The sequence below is a fragment of the Falco cherrug genome, chromosome 4 (assembly GCF_023634085.1).
Source record: "Falco cherrug isolate bFalChe1 chromosome 4, bFalChe1.pri, whole genome shotgun sequence".
Classification (NCBI taxonomy): Eukaryota; Metazoa; Chordata; class Aves; order Falconiformes; family Falconidae; genus Falco; species Falco cherrug.
This window is the reverse complement of record NC_073700.1, coordinates 14673923-14699221: the sequence shown is the minus strand read 5'-3', so window position 1 is coordinate 14699221 and position 25299 is coordinate 14673923. Positions and strand designations below refer to the sequence as shown.

At 42.1% G+C, this 25299-nt stretch overlaps 1 protein-coding gene across 3 annotated transcripts in view; it reads left to right on the top strand.

The window, feature by feature from the left end:
- Positions 1–25299, top strand: part of FHIT (fragile histidine triad diadenosine triphosphatase) — a 613978-nt gene that overhangs the window by 500695 nt on the left and 87984 nt on the right. For all 3 annotated transcript variants that reach the window (XM_055708615.1, XM_055708614.1, XM_055708616.1), the window contains one exon: positions 23714–23782. In XM_055708615.1, the coding sequence (XP_055564590.1) occupies positions 23714–23782 (69 nt within the window). The remainder of the gene's footprint in view (positions 1–23713; positions 23783–25299) is intronic.

The window sequence follows — 25299 nt, the reverse complement described above, 5'->3', positions numbered from 1 at the left end:
CATGGCAATAGAGAGCAAACAAGATAACATTCTTATCCAGAATTCAGACAAGAGGATAAATGTTAACTCCACACAAGAGTTTAGATAAACAGGGTTTTTTTGGTGTTTAACGTTTTATTTCTTATATCAACCAAAGCATGTACACTAGGCTTTCTTAGAAACCTAAGAAAAACACAAAATAGCTGCAACCAGAAATAATGAACTGAGCAATGCTGACGTACATGGAACGTGATTATTTTTTTCCCCAAAGATGAAAGAAAGATTACAAAAGAAATTCTTGTCATTAGCTAATAGCTTTTTCTCAAGCAGTAAAATCAGTGTAACCAACACTAGGAGAATCCTCTGGCCATTAGCTCTATTGAATTGTCTCACAGAAGTGAATTACTGTATGTCAGACAAACAAATTGCTGTTGTATGGAGCAGCTAAGTGACAGCTCTGTACTGTGGGAGTTATCAAACTTTCAATATCAATATGACCTACTGTATACTCTTATCATAAGCATATGCATCTGCTCTGTGACAAGATACCTCTGTATGTCAGAAAGACTGCCAAAAAATTTTATTGTCTCTGTTCTCCACATACTATTCTCCAGAGGAGCTTCACATAGTAGATGAGTTATGCATAAATGCACAAAGAGTTTCTATTTTATTTGGAATTATTTCTTGCAACAAAATATGCAGTGTTAATGAAAAAAAGACCTGGGACAACTTATTAACAAATAGTATATCTCATTAGATTTTATGTGGATTGTGTTTTTACAGGCTCTTTTCAGAATATTAATATGGATATGATTTTTCATGTGAAAACAAAAGACATTAGTGTTATGGTGTCTGATCCAAAGCTCTGGTATGATATCCAATAGTCTTTTGTAACATTTGAACCGGATCCATGCTTGAGCATACCAAAGCACAGTTGATATAAAAGTTTGCTAAGGGCAAAAAAGGCCTGTTTCATGCTTCTAAAGGAGGAAGCCACAGTAAGGGTATGTAAAGATTTTTTTCCTTAGCTATTTGTGAAAAGTACTCTGACAAATAAACAGCTGTAATTCACAGTCATGGAAGACAGTGCAAGCCCTTTAGCTACCTGTTCTTTGAGGTAGTTGCAAGTGAGGTCTGCTTGAAGGTCAGGGGAATGCAAAGTAGCCTTGGTCCAAAAGCCCTGAGACTGTGGTAGCATCATCGTGATGCAAGCTAATAAACCCAGCAAGCTTGGGCCATCTACCTTATGAAGGTGGTCCTGGTGCTTGAATCCACACTGGCCTTCTGGGCATGCAAATGATGAATTCCTGTCTGCCTTCAAAAGACTGTAGACAGAATCATAGCTGGGGGGGGGAGGGATGTTCCAGGGAGAGAGGCTCTGATTTGTCACTTTTATGAGTGGCAGGAGGTAATTTTGCCCTTCTGAACTGGGACCGTTTTCAAAGGCTTCTTTTTCTCTAAGTGGTTTGTTAAGCTATGGAGTATGGTAATTGAAGTGTATGTTAATGAGGTGCTATATTGCTTTATATATTAGGCTAGAGAATAAACCATAATCACTCTCAGATTTCCTCTGATACCCTCCACCTGTATGTCAGTAATATGGCAGGAATGCAGAGATCCTAGCGTTGAAGAAACAGTATTAGGGTCTTTGGATTTGTTCAGATTTTACATTTGTATTCTGAAGATACATAAACAAAGACATGGAAATTGGAAATTATTAGGGCTTTTTTGTTGGTTTGGGTTTTTTTTAAGAATGGCATAGTTAGATCAAAAGTAGAGAGCACAGGGTAATGATCCTTAAGAAGTGCAGATGAATCTATTGAACTTAGAGAAACCTGTATCTGAGTATGCACTGTGGAAAAGCCCAGGGAGTACTGAAATGAAGAAGTGTATGTTTTTGAAAATTCAGTTAATTGTGAGGTTGGTAGGTCCAACTGTGTATGCTGTTGTTCAGTCTGTGCCTGCAAGGAGTGTGTAACCAAGTGAGGTTTAGTAGGAATGTGTCCTTGAGCTTGATTTCAGTTGCTCAGCATCACTAAAAGCCACATCCTTTTTCTGACATGAATTACAAAATCTAAGTTGGCTTATACTATACAGCCTTTATATCAGTTATCAAACTATTTGTTTTTCTTTATGGTGCTGTTCTGCCCCATTGTGCTGTTGATGATCTTGAGAGCATTTTCAGTTGTGTCTTTTTTTGCCTTCTTGGTTCTTCAGACTCGGAGATAACATTTGCTTAATGTTTCTGAAGTCCTCTGTCAAGTGGCTCTGCCTTCAACTACAAGTGTGATTCAGTCAAAGATTTCTTCACACTTGACTTATTACAATTCCCTTTTCAAAAGACCCCCTGTTTTTCTGTATCTTGCCCAAATGGGCTGCTCAACTTACACTGCTGATTTTCATGCTGTTCACATGGTCCAGTGTTATTCAGTTACACTGTCCATTTAACTCAAGTCTAATTTCAACAGTCTGCAGATGGCTTTTAATGCCCACTAGATAATGGAAACACTCTATTTCTGTTCTCATTTCTGGGCATTTCCAGGTATTTGCTTTATTTGTGTGACAGTTTGTTGCTGGTCTCTGCAGCCTTTTTTTTTATTTATTTTTTTTTTTCCAGTTAAACATCAAGGGTGGACATCTTATGGGACTGTCCCTTGCAAAACAGAAGCAAGAGCATGTCAGAGTCGTTGAAATGAATGTTTGCAATGGTTTGCTGTGGGTGGAAGCTGTGGTGCTTGTGAGAGTCACTGTATACATTAATACTTTATGGTAATTGTTGAGTAGATGATGCTCAAAGGTAAAACAGCGTTTCTTACAGAAAAGCATCTGAAATCTTCATGGTCAGCACTAATGATCTTAAAGCTCGTTTCCAACCTAAATGGCTCTATGATTCTATAATATTAGGCTTCTAGGTTGTTTTTATACTTGTGAAGGACAGGACCTGGTGCAAAGGAGACTTGTTTCTCTTCTCCAGATGCCCAGGTCTTTCTGCTCTAATTTTGCAAGCCAGTCACCAAAAGAAAGACTATCTCCAGGAAAAAAAACCCTTCCTATTCTCCAATGGCCATGTGAATGTTTCCAAGACATTTAACTCTGCAGCCTGCCTGGTAGGACTTGCAATTACATGGCTCTAAAACATCACCACCAAGTTAATCTTACACTCGCTTACGTAGAAGTTCTCCATCGTATAAGTAGGTGCCCTTTGCACCTAAACAAATCCTGTCCACCTTCTGTGTTTTCTGTGAAGTAGTAGTGCTGTTGCTCAGAAAACATCACCTGTAACAGGAAAATAAATCAATATGCTATCAATGCAATCATTATTAAACTCAGCTTCTTAAAGTTAGCGTGAAATTAACTGAAATGAATCTGAAAGTTTGATGCTGGTGTCCTAAATCAAATTAAAATCAAGCTAGAATATAGCACAGTGTAAAATCTTATTTATACAAGTAACATTCAGTCAAATCTTATCTTATTAGTTTAATCTTACTTGATAACACTTCAGAATTTCTAATTTTACAAAAAAGCCCAATGTTTTTATTTAAAGAATATAGCAATTAAATGTAATGCTGTGTTGTTGTTAATGGGATAATTTCAGTAGAATTTACTGTGCTAGTATACTAGATGTAAAACATTCTTGCCAGAGATGGGTAAACTATTACTGATGTGCAAAAAGGTCTGTCTTTAAAGAAAGTTAGAACTGTAAAATTGGACTCTGAAGGATTAGGAAAAGATAGAATTAAGACTGCCTGTATAGCTTTAATTTGGAACTTGAATGAGATACAGTCTTAAAGACTCGATCACAAGCTGCTACTTTATCCTGTGCACAGGGTGGACAAGATCAAGTGTTTATTTTTATCTGCATCGTTCAGTGTGAAGTTCCGGTGCTTAGATGCCATCCTAACTCTGCCCTGAATACAAGGTTATTAATGTCTTCTGAGCTTTCAAACGGAGCCTCTCAGCAGAGTATCTGAAAGTCTCTGAAGCATTAATACGTATATTTTATATTTTAAGTAATGCTCATTCTCTTTGGGTGACAGCTTTAGAGCTTGATTTCTTTTGCATACTTAGCAACTTAAATGACAGATTCAGCTCATGGCTCTTAGAGACTACAGTTGCACTTGTCATCGCTCAGGATTTTTGCAGACCAGGCCAGCATGTTTCATGTGGATGCCCAGAAGCTGACCAACTGTGAGGTGTTCTGGCTGAGGTGACTTTCCTAGCAGTACAAAATCGTGGCAAAGAAAAGGATGGGCTCAGTTCTGTAAAGTGGTGTTTGATTACCTTATCCATGGGTTTATTCTTAACTTTTTTCTTGTGACAGTCTTATGCAGTCTTAATTTACTGTGCTTTCTCAAATGTCTCTACCAGAGCAAGGACCATATTGCAGAAAGCCTCACTTAACCTCAATCTGCTGCTAGAACTCTCTCTTGAGCTTTAAATGTTATCACCCCTTTCTTAGAACAATATTTTCACTGCTCTTGCTTTTGACTAAATGTTTAACCAATAATTAAGCAGCTATATTGTATTGCTTATCATCATATAGACCGATGTAAGTTTTTCCAGAGTAAAGCTGGTGCAAAGCCAGTGGGGATCCTGGTAGGCAGAGGCTCCTAGGAATAGCCCTTTTACAAAAACCCCACAGTGTGCACCGCAGCTGTTGAACTGGATGCTAAATGGCCTACAAGGCTTTCTTGAAAACCTGCTCATCCCTTGTGTGAGCATGTTGAGGACCTAATACTCTGTAGGATTGCCTGCACCAGTCTAGACCTCTCTAGAGGTGTCCCCTTCTCTGCAAGGTGTCTCTAAGCCTGTCGCAGTGCCTGGCAATTTTCTTTTTCAGGCTGCTTCCAAGGGTTGATGGGCCTTGGATCACTGTGAAAATGTTGTGTCTCTTGCTCTTTGGGAGGGCATAACCCCTTTGGCTTGCTTTCCTGCCCACATGTAGTGCAGGGCTGTTGCTGGCTAGTTTGATCTATTGCACAGCTCGGGGAACTGAACTGAGGGGCACATTTTTTCTGCATTTCAAAGGGCAGGAGAAGTACAGTTAAAATTTCCTTATGCACTCCTTAATGACTGAGGAAGGGAAAACTCCAGCATTGTATTTGAGAAGCCTTGGGATTAAATTATGTCATTTAAGAACTCATTAGCCTGTCTTTCAAGTATATGCACTTTGGGGAATAATCATCTTTCTTCTCCTGCTTTGCCTTTGAGTTGCTCGCGTGTCATATCTCTCATGCCTAGGAACTGCAGCTCTATGGCACTTTGGATTGGATAAACCTCCTTAGCTTTGAAATGTTAAATCCTTCAATTAGTTTGAGTTGAAGACTAAAGGCCAAACGTTTCAAATGTGGGCACCTGAATTTGACAGGAGCTGCAGGCATTCATCACCTCTGAAAATCAAACCAATCATTTAGGTAGCTAAATTTGCACGCAGGTACCTTGCTTTTGCTAGCTCCATTTAATCACCAGGTCCTGTAGTATTACTCTGGATCATATGGTCTTTCCCTAGCCCTTTGCACTTCTGTTGTGTTTTCCTTCCAGGAAAAGCCTGGAATTTATGTTTACATTTTCATGTTATAACGTCCTCTTGACTCTCCCAGCAAGTTGCTCCCTAACCAAAGGATCCCTTGCACTCCTTGTGCTGGAAGCACCTATTAGTTTCAGCGGTCTAAAGCAAAAGTAGGCCCTAAAAAATTGCTTAGAAAGGTCTACATTAACTTACCAAAGACAAATACCAGGCTTCCATTTTTTGTATAAACTGTGACCTCTTTTTTTGTCATGAGCCACTATCCCTCAAAGCTGTGCTTTCTGGCTACCACAAGTGCATGTCTCTTGGTTGTGATGGTCAAAAAACCCCTGCCTTTCAAAACCTGCCACTTGAAATGTATTTAAGCACTATGAAAACTATTATCCTGCTCGTAAGTTTTGGCTTACTCCATACTTTTGAAGGGGGATAAGGGATCAAGTGAGGGTTGTATAATTTGGACACCTGCTTTTAACAGCCTATACACATGGAAGGAATTGATCTTTTTTAGCTAATTTTTCTGACTAAGGTAGCAAAACAAGTACGGAAAATGAGTAACACTGACTTGTGCCAATTTAGGTGTTTACTGATATAACTGCCCAAAGAAGTATATCCATGAGCAAAGAGAATTTTCAGAGATTTGCATTCATAAGATGAAAAGCTTCTGAAAGTATGTAACAACTCTGGGACTAAACTGCTTTTCCATTGCCATGATCTTCTGCTTCTCCTTATTGTGAATGCTGAAAGTCTGCTCTTCTTCCCCAGGGTCCTGATACAAAATTCATTGTCAGAACTGGAAAGGCAGAAAACTAGCAAAGACAAAACCCCAAACAAACAAAACTCTCAAACCCCCAAACAAGGAGAGGAGATCTCTTAATTATAGTTGTACCCTAAGCAGATGTTAACAAGTCTATTTAAACCTTTTTAGACTGTAATCTGCTGCTAGTCTCCTGTCCTCATCTAACTTGGTGTTTCCCTGATTCTGCTAATTCTGCTCTGATTAACATTTCAGAATACACAGGTTTTGTCAATCACCAATTCAGAAGCTGTTTTGGAATACCCCTTTGGGTGGCTGGGTTTTGTGAGCTACAGATTACAAAGGATGATTTCCCAGACTACTCCATTATATTTATTCTGGCTTTGTTTCAATATGAGAAATGATTCGTGACATTGAAATACACCACATGGATGGACCTCACACAGCTGCATTGCCACTGTCTTTTTGGTCTCAGCTTTACGCATTATCCTGCTGCAATGTCAACACCAGCCCACTCCCAGTGTCATCCTTCCTCGGCAGGACAGGACCTGTTTCTCTGTGTGAACAACCTCTCTGTGGGGGTAAAGGAGACATTTCTCTCTCCTGTATCTCCCCATCTCCTTTCACTTGTGGAGGGGGCAGGGATCTGGTTCTGTGCTTGGAGAGGTAGGAAACTGAGCATTTGCTTCCTCATAGGAATGACGGGGGGGAAGAATTTCTTTATTTTCAAGTTGTGGACAAAATTTGGGGAAAACCCTTCCCTTAAAATGCCTGTTGAGTTGAAGATTTTGGTGTAACTGAATTCAGTGCAGTGTTTGTTTCTTTGTGGAGAAAGAGGGTCCTTTTTTTTTCCAGGCCAACTTTTGTGCATTGCTTTAACAAAGAACAGGCATCTTCTTTCCTTGGTCTTTTGAATATGGACTGCTTTGTTTCTCATGCCGAAGAATATGGAATATTTCATTCCTTTCTTCTGCTGCTTATACTCTCCTTGTGCCAGTATAAAAGTCTTTTATGTCCCTTATAGTATCATGCAGTGCTTCACCCCACACCTCCTGCTAAGAGTCTTCATTGCTCATGGCAGTTCTCCTTGGAAATGATATTCTTATCACCTGATAAAACTTATTTTCCCAGAGTTATCAAGGCTTGTTTAATATATATTGGTCTTTGCTCCTTCTCTCCACTAGTAGCAAGAAGATGTTTATTTGCTTGACTGAATTTGGTACAATATACAGGTAAATGTTCCTAGCAGCTAAGTTACCAAAGTAGGAGTCTGCATAGTGCTATTTTTAAGTTTAAGTTTGGCTTCATTTTACTTGTCTAGGATGAATGTCATGTGATGATACAAGATTTTGTGATAAACAGGCATGATAGGATTGATCGCAGTTTCTTTACATTTTTTTTATAGATTGAACTAGAAAATAATTCCCTGTGCAAAGGACCTTGACATGTCTTCAAAATAATCAATCTTAGAATTGCTTCTGAAGTGCCTAAACACCATTTGGAAAAGACATACAGGTAGAAGCTTTCATGAGAGCTTAACATAGATGAAACAGGGTTTTCGGAACTGATTGGTGATAGTACAGGTGGCTAATTTATCTGAAGCATACTGAATGTTGAAGTGCTTTGAAAATCTGACAAGAAGTGTCAATGTCACAGTAACTGCTAGTTGCAGAATGACTTCAGAAATTTGGCTTTAAATTTGGATGTTTGAAGATCTGGCCTAGAGAGCAACAGTTACCAAAGAAGCAAATAAACTTTTTTTGGACTTCTTTTCAGGTGACGTGCCTAAGGCAAAGCTCTTAAGTGAGCATTTCTGATGTCTGAATTTCTGATTTTGTTTTCAGAATATAACCTTGCTCTCTAATTGTCACTTTGCACACCCTAAGTTCCAAAATACAGGCTAGTTGACTTCATGTTGTTCAGTAAATTCTAATGTAGTAGGAATGTCAAGGGCATCCGCTCTCTGTGAGCATAGCTTTTACCTCAGGTTCCTCCACTGATTAAATTTTTAAGCTGAAATTCAGGTTTATTTTAATGTTTACAATCTGAACTACAATGTTTGTATTTATTGCTTTCTTATTCTACTGAGATGCGAAGAGACTGCCATGATATGATTCACACAACTAGGGTTCTGCTTACTTGACTATGTCAAAATAATAACAAAGATCAAGTTCATCCCTGATGCACCTCCTGGAAGTGAGGACCATTCTGCTGAGGAGTGAATATAGCTCATTAGCTGTATCCCTATGCAACTCCTGCTGCTGCTGCTTATTGAAAAGTCAGAACTTATGCATCCAGAATAGGATCCCAGGACTGTTACTCTTCACATTCTAGAAACCTGGCCTCATGTAAAAACCGCTCAGCTCTGATCCACAGTCTTGTGGGTGGTATTTTGGCATCTGACTATAAGGAAGCGCACTGAGTTTCTGATGCTGAAGAGAGTAACAAGTAGTCAGCACCTCTTTAAATTCAGGCCTTTGCTCCTGGTAGGCTGAAAGAAAACCAGACAGCAGACTGATCTGGGGAGCGTTCAGATTCTTGGAGATAACAGAAAGTCTGAGAGGAACTTTGGATCAAGTCCTGTCTTATCTGACCTGATTTGCTTATTCCTAGGCAGCACATATCACACTCTGAACATCCCTTGTTAGGAGTGCAGGCTACATTTCTGGAGCAGCAGCTTCACTCTGTACACTTTTTTTTTTTTTTTTTTTTTTTTTCAGTCTGTAACTGGCCTGAAAGTTGGAGTGGCTAACTCTGCTAATTATATGAAACTCTTTAATATGATGCTGGAGGTGTTAAACAATTGTACCTGCATTAAATATGCTGTGCTTACGCAAATGTGGCACACAGATTGCAAGTTCTAAAATTTATCAGGCAGACTAATTATTTAAATGTGAGCTATAGGTTACATAAATAAATAGCTCTCCCTCAGTAAATGGCAAGGTGTCATGGTGTTAGCCACGTGGCTTGTAGCAGAGTAGAATTAATGTTAACACTTATATAGCTTGCCTTCTCTGATTAGTAATTCTTTCAATGTCGGTAGATGAGCTGAATTTATGAAAGTTTTGCCTGCCCTCTAGGTCTCTATTTTGTATTCCTTGTGCATTGCAGCCTGTTTTTGACTCTGGCAGCAATGTTGGATACTAAAACTACAAATAGCTCAGGCTCTGTGCTCAGCTTGTGGAAAGAGGCAGACCCAACCCAAACTGGGAGCTTCCCCTGGGGCAAGATCTCCACTCCCCCAGCTCCCCTAACCCAGTCTTCCAGCTACAGAAGCAGCCCATTTGCAGTTAGCAGTATGCATATCATAGAGCAATGACATCAAATTGCATATGCCAAGAGATCACTGTGGTAATGAATAAGGAATTAGCCAGGGTGAGCTCCTTGCATTTTGCTGTTATATGTATGCTGCAGGAAAGATGCATGTATGTTCACACAGAGGCACAAAGTAATAATATGCTACCTGCCATTTTTTAGGATTTTTTTGAGTGCAGAGTTATAAAAGCTCAGAAAATCCTATATGAGAAAAGCTGCTTTAGCTAGTCAGAGAGAGTTTCATTAAAGTTTCTTGCTCTTATTAGTTTTAAATTCACTTATGTCTGCTTCAGTTTCATTTCCAGAGGCACCTGCTCTGGTGGTTTTCTGGCAGCAATGCTGCAGAGGGTGGGGAGTGGTAAGTGACTGGTTGTACATTCCTCCTTGGTCTCCTAGAAGTGGCTTTTTTTTCCTCCAGTCACACTAATTTACATGCAGCTTTCAAAATGAAACTTGAGCAGGCATCTTCCTCTCCTTCCCATCTGCCCCAATTCCCACTCCTCCTTTTCTGCTGCACCAGCCTAATTGCTTGATTTCATGAAAGTGAAAACCAGGTGAGTGTTTCACTTACTCCTCGCTTAAGGGGAATCTGTGGGCCTTATCCTGCAACCTTCAATGGCTGTTCCAGCAAACAGCAGAGAAGGTGCTCAGCACTCCATGGGATGTGCTCAGCCATTTGCAGACTCGCAAGCCTGGGCACTACCGAACCCTCCTGCAGCACTGCATTGCAGGGAGGCTCCTGCCCATCCATTTCATGGTGGATTTAGGGGGAGGAACCTGGTTTCATGGCAGTCATTCAGCAGCAATGCCTGCGTTAGGCCCAGTGGAAGCAATTGGATCAACTCAGTTAGTGCGAGGGATTTAAAAAAGCCAGATGCTGTCTTAATGGACAAGCATAAGGCGAAGTCGCACACTTGGCCTTTTGGGGAAATTGAAAGCAGTTTAGTTCAGGTTCAGCTTGGAGGGTTAAGAAAGTAATTGTCTATTAGTCTCAAACCAGGCTGACAGTGCGCCCACACCGAGCTCGCAGATGCTCGGCGCCCACCAGGCAGAGCCGTGCATTGACCTGCTGGCGACGCTGGGCACGTCCTGCCCCTGGCAGCCCTGCTCAGCCTGGCGGAGCTGCACAGGCAGCAGCCAGAGGTCACTGAGCCGCTTCCTCTGAGACCACCTCTCAGACTAGCACAAGCGGAGCACGTCTGTACAATGTGAGGTCTGTTCGGTCCAAAGCAGGCTCTACAGGGCTGCTGTTTGCTCCTCATCCTTGTAGCAATGGGCTGGAAGGTGAGCAGGGGCAGGATTCGGTCACCTTAGCAAGCTCTCGGCCAGCACTTCTGGAGAACGCATTGCACCACTTTTAGGCCAACCAGATATTTTCCCCAGCCCCCCGAGGAAGGGGAAAGAGGCAGGCAGGCTGTGAGCCTGAGTTATAGCTGGGCCTCCGCTCTGATCCGGGACAGCAGATCAGCATGTCGAGGCTGGCTATGACACTGCTGTAACCCTTCCCGGGTAACCCCTGCGTTCAGTGAAAACGGACAGTGCTTAGCTGGTCTTTTCTTAGCCCAAAGAAAGGGAACAGACACTAACAGTGACTTAAGCTCCTTCTGGTTTCATTTTATTCTGTTAACAGAGATGCTGGTGAACCATGAAAGCTGCTGTTAACGTCCAGTTTCAAACCCTGCATAAAGTTACACTGTTTAAAATTATTTAAATTCCTTCACTGCTAAGTATTTCCTGGAAGCACTTCTTTCTTCCTTCCTTTCTTTCTTTCTTTCTTTCTTTTTTTTTCTGAGCACTTTTTATATTGCCAAGGTGTTTAGCTGCAAGCTTGGAAGGCCATGCAAATAAGACCAAGGCAGCTGCACAGATCTTGCACACTTTAATTAAGTTGTAGGACTTCAAATGAATTTGGCTCCAGTTTCTTATGCTTCCATGCCCCGTATTCTGTTCCAGTGTGGATGTTAAATCGTGCAGAAATGGAGCGTGACCTAACTTCCATGTCAGTTGATCTGGCTGTAGCTGTTTTTGTGTAACTAATTTAAAAAGATTGATTGTTGGTTAATTACATTAATGAACTGAACCAACATGGGCACAGACCAGAGCTCAGCAGTCTCCTAAACAGTCATTAAGAATAGACATCTATCTTTTCACCTGCTTGTACAGCCTCCTGTTGGGTGGCAGAGTATGTTGAATTGCAGTTCTGAAGGTTAAACGACTTAGGGACATAATCACAAACTGTTCACCTCTGCTACCATTCTGCCCATATGGCCCTGCTAGTCACAGTCAAAGTCCATTTGGACAAACTGTCTGTTGAAAGGTCTCCAGGACAGCAAGTCTGGTGGTTTCAGCTGGGTTCCTGGCAAACACTAGTGAGCATTACAAATCCACCAAAGTTCCCTCGTTGAAAGGATTTTGTGGATTTAAACAATTTTGAAAGAACTCCTTTCCCAATTAGGGTAATTCATGCTTGTCAAGGTGAAAGTGTACTAAGCAGAACAGTTCACTCTTCACTCTAGCCAGCTCATGAATATGAAGAAAGATTGAATCAATAGTACATTTCTGTAATTAAATTGGTTAAGTTAAAATGATCGAGTTCTTGTTTTAGCAAACAGTCAATGGAAGATGCATTTCTGTGTGTTTATCAGTGTTGGCCTTGTAGCCATTCACTACTCTTAGGTGGCAGATGGGCAAATGTGGCATGCCATGCAAGGGCTTACAAAAGAAGTACTTTAAGAAGTTTAAAAAATGTTTCAGAAAGGGACATTGGTACCTTTTCGAATCTGGTTTCAAAATATTACACAGTGAATAAAGACAATGGAATGCATTTTATTTTATTTTGAAGTTTAAGGACATAGTATTGTATATCCCTTGCCTTTATTAGCACGTCTGCTTGACAAATCTCTTCAAATCATGAAGGACTTAACCTAAAGTTAGTAAGAGTGCTGCCACTGGCCTGAGCAGAAAGGGAATTGGAGCACGGCTGCATATTATGAAAAGTGGCAAGAAAAATCCTAGTTACTTGGGAAACCAAGGAGAAAAGTACTTTCGCGCTGGTAGCATGGGAGAAGATACTACCTTGTATAGGCTGTTGTCAAAATCTTCAAAAGTGACTTGTGTCAACGCTGACACTGTGGTATTCTGCAAGGCCTGATCCAGTAGCTGCTGAGACTGAGGAGTCATTATGGGGATTTCAGTCACCTTTGGGTGATGTTGTAGGTGACCTATGAAGTCTGATTTTCAAGGAGGCCGTTTACTTCCACAAAACCATTTTGTGTCCCAGATTCAATGGTGTGTGTGGGAAGTAAGTCAAAGAAAAGTATGACCAGCAGTCATATAATCCATGCCCAAAACCTGCTTTCTGGATTCTCAGCTTCCTCACTGGATATGCCATAAAAATGGTTTGAGGTGACATGAGAGGAGACTTACTCCTGTGGTTTGCTTGGAAAATGGTCCTGTTTGTCACCATCCCAGAGACTTTGGTGGACTGTTAACGGGTGAACAGCTCAGCAGCTGCGTAAGGGTTTCCAGGCATTGCTTCATGATAGCTTAAAAATACTTCAGATGTGAGGTGAAGAAGCTGTGGAATGATACATATGCAAATGCAGTTAAATTATAGTTTTATTTAAGATCTTCTGTTTCAAGCTAATTGAAAGACAGAGGCCACTGCTGCAGGAGGAAAATGTGAAAAGAAAACTATACTGAAACATAAAAGTGTTTCTGATCAAGTAAAATTCTGTTTCTGTTGAATGTTTTATTTTGTTCCAGTCACATAAATTACCATCTTTGTAATACTAAAACTCCCACAATCAGCTTTTTATAATAGAAAATAATTTACATTTAAAAGGTTTAACTGAAGCAGCTAAACCTTAGTGATGAATGTGCACATTCGGCAATACAACAGGGAAACAGCCCATGTTTTGGAACCCATGCTGCTATATATAATTTTAATATTATAAATAACTAAATACAGTCTAGTGAGTGCTGTAGGTATGCAAAGAGATATTTGCCAGTTCTTGGGAAATGTATTCTTAAGGGTATAAAATGCCTTAGAACTGACACAGAGCCTTGGAAATCTCCCTTAGCACTGATAGATACTGTGATGGAAAGCACCGTGGCTTTCATGCATTTCATCCTCTGCAGAAAGTTATGAGTCTCAGTTACGTTACTGTCATCAGAAACCTTTTCTTTTGCCTTGTAGTACCATCACTCTTCCATCTTGTCGTGGGTTGACCCTGGCTGGATGCCCTGCAGGTGCCCCCCCAAGCCGCTCCATCACTCCCCTCCTCAGCTGGACAGGGGAGAGAAAACATGAGAAAAGGCTCATGGGTGGAGACAAGGACAGGGAGATCACTCAGCAATTACCATCATGGGCAAAACAGACTCAGCTTGGGGAAATCAGTATAATTTATTACCAATCAAATCACAGCAGGATAATGAGAACTAAAAAGCAAAACCTAAACACACCTTCCTCCCACCCCTCCCTTCTTCCTGGGCTTAACTTCACCCCCGGTTTTCTCTCCCTCCTCCTCCCCAGCGGCGCAGGGGTGCAGGGAACGGGGCTGGGGTCAGTCCATCACACTCTGTCTCTGCTGCTCCCCCCTCCTCAGGGACAGGGTCCTCACCCTCTGCCCCTGCTCCAGCGGGGGTCCCTCCGGCACAGCCGGCTCCAGCGGGGGTCCCCGCGGGGGCACAAGCCCTGCCACAACCCTGCTCCAGCGCGGGCTGCCCGCGGCTCACAGCCTCCTTCGGGCATCCCCCTGCTCCGGGGCCCTCCCGGGGCTGCAGGTGGGGATCTGCTCCCCCTGGACCTCCCTGGGCTGGGGGCACAGCCTGCCTCACCGTGGGCTTCACCACGGGCTGCCGGGGAATCTCTGCTCTGGCGCCTGGAGCCCCTCCTGCCTCCTCCTGCACTGGCCTTTGGTGCCTGCAGAGCTGTTGCTCTCACATATTCTCGCTGCTCTCGCCAGCCGCAATTGCTGTTGCGCAGGTTTTTTCCCCTCTTTTTTAGATACGTTATCTCAGAGGTGCTACCACTGTCGCTGATGGGCTCGGCCTTGGCCAGCAGCGGGTCCGTATTGGCTGTGCTGGCTCTGTCGGACATGGGGGAAGCTTCCAGCAGCTTCTCACAGAAGCCACCCACTGCCAAAACATTGCCATGCAAAGGCAATACACACCTTTAAGGAAAGAGGAGATAGGGCAGTATTTCAGTCCCGTAGGCACCTTTTCACCATCATAGAAGAAGTTGCAACAGTTGTCTAGAAAGGGAATAAGCACAAAAATTAGAGATAATGTGTTCCTTCTCAGAATAAGAGTAACTGGTATGTAAGGGTTGTCCTCCCCTGCCACATCCATTCCTGATTTATTGTCTCTTCTTATCCCCTACCCTCTGCTTTAAAGGGAGAGTGGGCCATTGCTGCTATAGTGCTCTTATTCCCTGTGAGTGGAGAAAAGATATATTTCAGTTTTATGCTCTCCTCAAATGTACTCAGACACATGGAAGAAATATCTTACAGGTGTTTGTATCATTGCAGATACTCCAGAGAATTGAAAACCCTCTGTATTCCAACAATAATCTTGCCCTCAACCTTAGTGTACTTTATATCTCAGCTGGGGTGCCGAGTCCTGCTATTATTGGAGTCAGGGAGAAAATGGGTGTAAGTTTCAGCAAAATGGGGATGAGACCCTGGGTGTCAATCGTGGGGCTGCAGGGCCGATGTTGTGGGATCAGCTGTACGCAACTTCATACACAGCAACACTCAACCCCCCCTGAGGGAGCTGGACCTTAACTGACGTCTACAAAATTTGCCTGGGGCATTGAATCCTTACTCTTATTAATATCAGAAAGTAAATTAGCGTTATATTGCCCCCCATATCAGACCTTTCAGAAGTCTCCCATCCTTTTCATTTAGACTGGGTCTCTGAGGAAAAAGAACTGTAATAACACACCGGTGTGATAATTAGTAAGCACATTCTACATAATTACAATGTTAGCATCTCGGGGGGAAATGAAAGCTTATGCTGTCCCTTTAACGGGACAATTTGATAATCCTCTTAGCATTTTCTCTTTTGGCTGATAATATTTCACAGAATTTTACTTTGTAAAATATTCCTGAAGGGAGGCTTAAGCAATAATGCACAGATTATGGAAATGACTCTCATTAAATATAGGGAGAAACTTCGGCAAAGCCATGAACTGCTTCGAAACATGTAACCCCCATTAGGAGCTTCATTTAAATGTTTATTCACAGAGCAGTAAATGTTTATTATAGAACATTTTATTGAAACATAAATTAAAGAACCCTAATTATACGTATCACAAGTGTTTAAACAATATGCATTTATCAAGACTTAACTAAAGATCAGAGGTGAGGGGAAATGCAATTGTGCTTTCATTTGCATATCAGCAACACCAAACTTGCACAAAAACACCTGGGCAAAGTGACCCTGAGGGAAGGCAAAGGGGCAGGACCTCAAGGCAGGTGCTCTCCAGCTGTTCCTAAACCTGCACCACCTTCTCAAGCAGCTTTAGCAGCACCTTCGTTGGTTTGTGCATCAGCCTTCCCATCTGTAAAATGGAAGTGATACTTTATTCAGGGGTTTCCAGGGTGTCAGGTTGTTTTTGCAGTTCTTTGGTATTCAGGGGGTTGAAGATGTTGTACAGGTCTCTCGGTGTTCCATTTGTGGTGTTGCTGACATATAATCCAGGAAACATGGTATAGCAGTTTTCCCATCAGGGTCCTTGGCTGGAACAAGGTGTTGTTCTTCCTGTTGATTCACACAGAGTAATGGTTGATGCTCCTGCAGGTCTGCCTGTCCCATCCACTGTGGGTGCTAGACAGGGGATAGGCACTGAATAATGGCAGGTGAGAGGAGCTGGTGATGGTCCTTGGCCTGACCTTCCTACCACCGTGTGTGGACCCTTTATTCCTAGAGTTGTGGACCAGATTAGAAGTCAGGAAATATCAGTTCAAAAGCACCATCCCACCCTTATTTCCATTTAGTTTATTCATTTGTTGCCTTTTAGAGGATCCCATAGGAGATGTCCAAATTACATTTGGATCACTACTTCCAAAAACCAGGCTAATTACCCTCATTATCGTGCCAGTTTTCTTGGGTTTGGGGCTGGAGGGGGGGGGGGAAGGGAGGCTTAGCAGTTCTTGCAAACGCTGAAGTTGCCTTCAGCTGTGGAAGTTATAACTGCGGATCTCAAGTGGGTTTAAAAATCTTCCTGCACATGTTTTCATTAGGTCTACATCCCTTTTCTAGCTCATCTACAGCTCATTTCTTTAAAACTTTATAACAGTTGACAGATGCATTATTTATTGAGGATGCTGAATCTGCACATTTCTCAATCTACATTTTTGAAGATGTACTCTGCTGTAAGCCCCCCCACCTGGTTTGGTTTCTGATATATTTGCAAATTCTCTCCATTCTGTTGCTTTCCAAAGTACGTGTCCTCTGTGCTGAGCAGGTATCTTGATACTCACTCTTCCAGAGACAAATCCATAAAGGTTGGTAGGGAGCATTGCAGAGCTTTCTTTTTTCCTTCTGAGGGTATGTGTACGGTGCAGGGCCATGCCAGGTGTATGCAAGTGTCTCCTGAAAGGGCCCTCATGTTCCAGCTTGGTACTGTGTGGTCAGCCTGTGTGGCCTCCTCTCCCAAGACTTGTTCCAGTTTCTTCTGTTTTCTCTCTTTGCACCCTCTTTCTGCACAATTTTTTTAGTTCGCAAAACTTCCACCACTATCTGTATCCCATTAGTAGCTCCTACCATTCCTGTTCTCTGGTGGCTCTTCTAGTCTATTCCCACCTGTTTCCTCTGCTGTTGGCCTAGGCTTTCTGAGACAGATGTGGATTTCCCTGTCCTTCCCTTCCAAAGCATCCCTCTGTCCCCCTGCACATACCGCTCTCCAGTCTGGCAGTCTGTGCCGCTCCTTTCCATCTGTATCGCTTCCTTGTGTTTCTCATGAAGGTAGAAAACCAAGCCTCAGTTTCGTGTTTTAATAAACTGGGGCCAAAGCAAAGGTGTTAAAGATGCATTAGTCTGTGCAGCCTTCGAACCTGTGGGTTCAGAGCCACCCCCACAAGCAGAATGCCAGAGCTGCCATCTGGGGAGGAGGCACCGAGTGTCTGCATCTGTACAGTCTCATGCATGAGGTTCTAGGGAAGCTGGAAAGGAAAATGCTGATTGCTGGAAATGAGGCATTTTTGTAGGAAAGGAATTGTTTCAAGTAGTTTCCTGTCATGTTTTAATATTTCACAAAAATTAGGTCTTTCAAAGCGGTCTCTGCTTCGTGTAAATAGTATTAATGCTGGAAATAATTTTAAAGGCTGTGAAAACAGAATATTTTAATTGACCAAAACTCTTCCTAGTGTTGGATAGGACGTAATTTAGTTTTTAATTTGTTTCTCCATCCCAACCTAATTCATGACTAGGAAAAACGTCAAGAACTCATAAGTACTCACTGAACAGAAATTGCTTTCCCATGAAGATGCCTTTGCCAGGGTCTGCAAGTCAAGGGCCCTAGAAATCAGCTTTCAGTGCCTAGAAAGAGCGATAGTACGAAGTGTGCTGGCGCCTGGGTAACGCCATGTATTTTCAGGGACGGCAGAGGGAGTGCTTTCTGTTAATGAGCTATGGATATACAGGCAGGGCTTTCCGTGGAATAATTTTGTATCAGGGATAATTGAGCAGTTAATCAAGAATAGCAAACAAGGGCTCCATGGAAGCCCAGTTTACAGAGAGGACAAAATTGCCCTATTTTTCATGTGGCTATCTCAGTATTATTGTTGATTTTCTTTATCACCCACTAACAGTCTTACTTGGAGAATGGTTATTAGTTTGGAATTTCTACAGTTAATCTGGTAGTTTAGAAGAAGCATTGCCACAGCCTCCTGTAAGAAGCCCGTGTCTCTATAATGGACAGGGGACTGTGCAGCAAGCAAGGTCTTATCTGCGAACCACGATCCTTTTTCCCAGTGAACTGGCTGATGGGGGTCTCCTGGCCAGCAAGTCTTGCTGCCTGCAGCCACTAATGCCCTTCCTACCATTCCTCCTGCCTAAACACAACAGTGGAAGGGACGTTGGGGTTTACTCTTCCTGGCCCTGACGTCCCTCTGTGCCCCACATCACAGCCTCTCCTGATCTTGCTGCACCATGAGACCATGGAAGCTCATAACTGCAAAGCTTTGTCTCTGTAAAAAGAATGAAAAGTAATGAGGGCAAGGACTGAGCTGCTGAAAGGCACCTGGTTTTGCTGTATGAAGGCACATCTCGACCATATACTGCTTTTGCAGGTGTGGTGGGAACAGCTCTTCCTCTACCGACTTTCTGGCAGCCCCCTGTCCTCAAGGTTGCGTGACGCGTTGCCAGTTTTTATGTATTCATCTTATAGCAACATTTATTGCTAATAGACCCTGAGTGCATGCTGAGGAACTCTTGTACAGGCTATTATCTCCCTTTCTGTGGGAAGCTGAGCTTTGTTGCTCTGCTAACCAGCACAGCAGCTGAGCGAACACAACATAATGTTCATGAATTATTGCGGGCAACGTCCATGTCCTCCCCAGTGGTGTGTGGCAGGGTCATCTGCTCTTCACTATTCTGATCTACCCAGGAAATCTCTTTCAGTGTCTATTTTTGCCTAGTATTTTTACTTTACATCCAGTGCAGTGGTGACACATTGGTTATTCAACCATAATTCAGTATATAAAACCAGCTGTAACTAGGAACATTGCTTTCTGCATGGCCTTGAGTGCTGAAGCAAAACTCACCTGACCAGAATGGCTGTTTTTGCAACAAAACAGGCTCCAAGTTTTTTGACTGAGACTTTTGTGAGCATTTTGCAGCCCTGGTTCACTGGAAATCAACTTCAGCCATATAATCCCACAAATGCCTGTGCTGCTGCCAGATTTCAGCAGCAGACGGATGAGCGTGCTGCAGAGTGCCCAGCAGCAGCCCCATGCTCCCAGTCATGCTGGGAATGCCACAGGGCTCCAGGGGAGGATCCTCTGGCTGCAGTGGGAGGTCAGAGACATCACTCTGGCTCTGGCTTATGATTTCCCCATGGCACTATAGATTTGTTCCTTGCAGTACATTTTCTAACTATTCTTGCCATTCTGGATGTCTTGAAAAAACTTATCTTAAAAGTGATTTTGCATCACTTTATAATTGTCACCATTGGGTGTTTCTCAAACTGCAATTTCATTTGTAATGTGGTAGCCACTGTGAAAACAGAGGAAGCTGCAGTCCCAGCCCTGGAAAACTCTCAGGCTAATAATTTTAACTTTGAAAGTCCTATAAAATTGAGCTCCCACAGCCTCCTTTCAGCTACTGCTGCCCCAGACCCTCCTTGGCAAGAAATCTTGTCCCCAGTATCAGAAGCAACTGGTGGGGCTCAGGCATCTTTGACCCACATGATGTCCCCTAGCTGAGGGCATACTGCTGTGTCCTCATGTTGTTGTACCCAGTGTGCCCACCTCCTCCAGTTGCATGCAGCTTTCTCCATCAGTGTCTGACAAGAGAAGGGAAAGGTAGCTAACACTCTCAGCAAGGCAAGCGTGTGCCTGCATTATTTTCTACCCTGATGCAGGTGACATTGATTGGTCCATTAATGTAAATGTCTCGGCTGTTGTATGTTGCTTTTCTTGCTTATTAATCAAAATAATGCAAAATGAGGGGAAAGCAATTTTTTAGGAAAAAAATGAAATACTATCAACTGTGATTGAATACAGCCTGCTGGAATGTGATGGGGCTGTCTGCCACCCACCAGACTTGAGGATACCCTCAATAACTGGAGAAAAAAGTTGAAATGCTTTATTTTGACAGTTTGTATACACAATGTTTGGATTTTTTTTGTCTCCGAGCAGTGTTTTGAGGGAGGATTTGCCTAAATCTGTTTGTTTGGTTAAAAAAAACAATGCAGCCAAATGTTTTGTTTGCATCAACTGACACATTTCAGTCAACTGCAAATGTCTTTTTTTGGACGTGCAGGTTTTTGTTTTGCCTGGAAAACAAACTGGAAGGAAGCAACTGTAATTTGCAGGTACCTTGAGGTTATTTCTGCTACCACTAGTTGGGGAGACCTCCCTGTAGCCTATGCAGCGGACACAAAGCACAGACATATACATAATATCCAGGATGTGAATACTCCCACTGAACCAATTCACAGGCTGGAAATCGAGCTGGTGCTTAAGTGCCTTGGTGGATTGAGGCTTTAGCAATAACAAATAGCACTAAGGAGCAAAAATGATCAATTAAAGAACTCCTAATAAATCAAAGTATCAGCCTCCCTGAGCTGGGAAGGCCAGAAGCTGAAAGGCAGATTAGAGAAGGTGTGAAATCCTCTTGTTCAGTGTTTCTTTCTCTGTGATAGCCGCTGCTCTGTGCAGCTTGTATTTCCCTGCTTTCTTGGTAAAGCTGAAGAGATGGAAACTGCTTGAGACTCTATTGCTGATCCCATTTGTTTCTGTTACATAAACAATAGGGAGAATCCAGATATATATTTATGCTTCGTGCACAGAAATATTTTTTTTTAAAAAAATTTGGAATGTCTGGCAAAAATTACTGTCTTTTAAACTGATTGTAGTTACCTCAACCCTTGGAAATACTAATTTGTTTTCTAATACAGTTGACGGATTTTGCTATGCAGCCTGGTGTTGTGTAGGAACATAATGCATGTAGTAAAGGTGACTAACCCCTGGGAATGTCCTCACTGATGCCAAGTGGCCCATATGCTGTCATAAACACTTTTTCTTCTTTTATTCATGCTGATCGCAAGAGCCCATTTTGGGTAGAAGATCACATTAGGCTCATTCATTACCTGCTGTGCTGGTCTGTGCATCTGCAGTGCAGCATCTCTGCACTGAGCTTTGGACTACGTCCCTGCGTGCTTTCTGATATTCCAAATTGTCTGTCATGGGTATACTGATCTTCTGTTATGTGCATCCTGGAACATTCTGCCACAGAGATAAAAAATACTTTAAAGGTACCTGAACATTTAGGGGGTATGGTTGTTGATAGCTGGTATTAGGTTGTATATACATGTGTCATCAGGAGAAATTCCTGAAAATTGATATTTGTAGCAAAACTCTCACTCCTAGCAGTAGAAGAGAAAAAAACTGACTGGCGGATTAATCCCTATTTTCATGAGTAGATTTAAAATCTAACAAGAACCACAAGTGTGACACACTAGCAAAATTTTACAGTACCACTGCAAACTTTAATCTTCACTTTTATTTTACTTGAAAGTCTTTGTTCAAAAACAAAATTTCAGGCCCTGGGCTACTGAAGACCATCTTTAAACTTGCCTTGCGATTTTGAGCAATACATCATGAGAGCAGTGATGTTCAGATGATACATTGCACTAATACATCACAAGAGCACTTTCACTCTCATGATATATTAGTATAATACACTATCAGAACACTATCACTGATGTATTACTCAAAAACACAGTTTTTGACCCTCAAGAATCATCCTCATCTCTAGGCTGAATACACTGAAGGCTGTGGATAATGATAAGAATAAGCAATCGCATATTCAGTTTCTCTAGGGTAAAGTGAGAAAAAAAAAAGTGGTATTCGGAATATTTCATTAACTGAAACATCCTTGTGATTTCATTTTATTCACTGAGCAAATGTTTTTATGGATTGAAGCTAACACAATATAGGTGTGTTTGAATTTTCTTACAAATAGCCTAAGAAAACCTTTTTTGATTTTGGATTTCATTATAGACTTGAGCCGTGTTTTGAGAGTGTTTCAATGAGGTGCATGAATTTCAGCTGATTTCTACCTCATCAAATTGAGTCAGGTGCAAGCTATCTAAATTTTATGTGAGGCATTTGGTGCTGTTTCTGATGCAGTGGGTTTTTTTAAAGGATTTAAGCCCCATCTAAAAAGATCTGGAGATGCATGAATGTGATCTGTCACTCAGATCATTTGCTGCCTCTCCTCAATGAGGTGCTGTGGTTTTTTTCCTGAAGAATTACTTCTCAGTTGTGGTGTGGATTTTTTTCATCAAAAGAGAGTGAAAGAGAAAGGGAAAATGATAAAGGAGTGCTTTGCAATGTAATCTGAATTTACTGTAGAAAAGCAGATAGATGAGTGTTTGTTTAATTTCCTAGTAGAGTTTGAGTCTTGAGAATCTTGAATTACCCTTCCTATGTCGTATCAAGAGACAGTCATAGTCTCTTAAGAGAAAAAAAATATAGTAACAACACAACATCAAGTTGGCAAGGTGGCAAGTAATATATTTGCTTTCTTGTCCATATTTTTGTGTCTTTTCTCTCATCATTTGTGACAAAAATACATTGCACCTCCTAGCCTCCCATACTGGGTAGCTCAAAGCTGCTTGTGCAGCTTATAGTCCTTAGCTCTTCTACCCCCCAAGCAATGGCCCTGCCATCAGGAGAGTGACACTTACGCTTCAGCCTCTGCAAAACTGGGCTCATAATTCTTGTGCCTCACAGGTTTGGTACCATTTGATACACTGCAGCCCATGTCCCTGCAGGCGCGTGCCCCCAGCACACACCTCATGTCACCGGGGTCTTCAGTCTGTTGCGTTCAGGCTATGAGCTCCTGGGAGGAAAAGCAAACCATTTTAATCTTGCAAAAGACATTGTATTAGCCATGCTGTACAGCCCAGTGAGTGTCTTCTTCTGACAGCCCTCCTACCTGCGTGGTCTCCGCTGTATACCATTGGTTCCTCTGTCCCCCGGCCCGTGCAGCACAGCACTGAGCCCGGGGCTGCCTACACAAGCCCTCTGCTCACACCTGCTACAGCCAGGTCCTGTACCAGCACCTTCTTATTCTTGTCAGTTCAGAGGTACATTGTCATTTCAAAGCTGAGGCTAAATACGTTCCTGAATGACAACTATGAATAATTTCACAGAGTCCCTAAACTTCCAGGCATTTCACTCTGAAGCTCATATAATACAGCAGAGCTGCTCTCTCATGTTTTTCCTTTTATATTCTCTGAAGACTTGAGATACCGTTATGGAACAGGTTAATGTATTTTTCTCTGAAAATAATGCTGTGGGAGCCTGTGCATGGTTACTTGTGTGTGTTGAGAATAATGCTGACAATCCAGAAAAGAAAGTCATGAGCTTGATTATCACCATTATTTTGTTTCATGTTGACAGCATGTTCATGTCCACGTGCTTCCAAGGAGGGCTGGAGACTTCAGCAGGAATGACGATGTCTACGAGGAGGTAAGGGCTGCACACCATTTCTTGTTCAGGGTTAGTTTTGCTGTTAGAAGATCAGCTTAATGATACCAGCCCTGCCTTGAATGGAGGTAGGTAATGGGATCTCTGCATCTTCCTTGGTTGCAAAGACCCTGTGATAGCACCAAGACCTATACCGGGATTTCCTTGTGAGCTCTGAGTCAGGCTGTGGTCACACAGGGTCCCAAGGGAGGATGCAGTCTACATCTTTGGTACTTCAATCTGTCACCTCACAAAAAGTGAGGTGACATTTCTACCAATAGTTGTGTTCTCCTATTTTGAAGGCGTGGAGAAAATCGGTGACCATGCAGTTAGCCTGGCATGCAGAGAGCATGTCCTACCCCAGCTGCTGGCTGGGGTGCCAAGCCTTCCTTCCAACAAGGGAAAACACAGGCGGCTCATTACAACTCAATCACAAATTGCCTTCTGGTCTGCTTTCTGTAGGGTTCTGCTCAGGCTCAGGACAAATCACACTGTAGCCTCAAAGATGAAAATTAAAGAGCAACTATGCATATAGATGTAATATATGCATGTGTGCAGATTGTGCGGCAGAGCTGGAGACATAAGCTGTTCCAGTGTGACTGAATTCCTGGCTTTTGTTTAAATGAACAATTATACTGGCATTAACAAAAAGTTTTCCCTAGCTTGACAGCTGTCACAATGAGTTAATGGAAAAATTTTGCTGTTGTTAGATTTACTGATGATGCTTAGTAGGTTTGGTAGGATCCTCTATCTCAAATATGACACGTCCTTCTCTTTCTGAAAGTAATTAATATAAACTTGTTCATTGCTACCGCATTACCATCTGCTTGAAGGAGAATTAATGACATTTTCTGCTTTTGTATTTTTTCCTTTGTAATACACACATGATGAGAACTCCCCACTCACAAAAAAAAACTGTAGTGTATTTTAAAGTTTTCTAATGACTTAAATATGCAAAAGTTGTGGAAAAAAAGTTTATTATTGACCAGTTGCATGAAGCACAGAGAATGAGAACCCCACTACTAAGGGTAAAACCTTGTAATGACACTGCTGAGCAAGAAGATTGAATGAAAACATATGATGGCCATTTTATATGCTGCTGTAGATAAAAGCAGTTAAGTGAGGCACCTTGGAATTAACACCGAAAGGGCTGTCGAGCACTGGAACAGGCTGCCCAGGCAGGTGGTGGAGTCACCACCCCTTGGAGGCATTTAAAAGATACATAGATGTGGACGTTGTTTAGTGGTGGGCTTGGCAGTGCTGGGTTAATGGTTGGACTCTATGATCTTAAAGGTCTTTTCCAACCTAAATGTTTCTATAATTCTGTGATTTTTTTCCTTTTCAAATGTGTTAAGTGATTTTAATTGCTGCACCAATCCATGAACTCTGTTTCCATTTTTGTCATACTTACAATTCCATTTTCTTCTTTTGTAATGCATTTATTTTTCCCTTGTTATACATTAAGTATAAACAGGCGAAACTGTTAATGAACTAGATTATACATTTACTGTTGTTAAGGG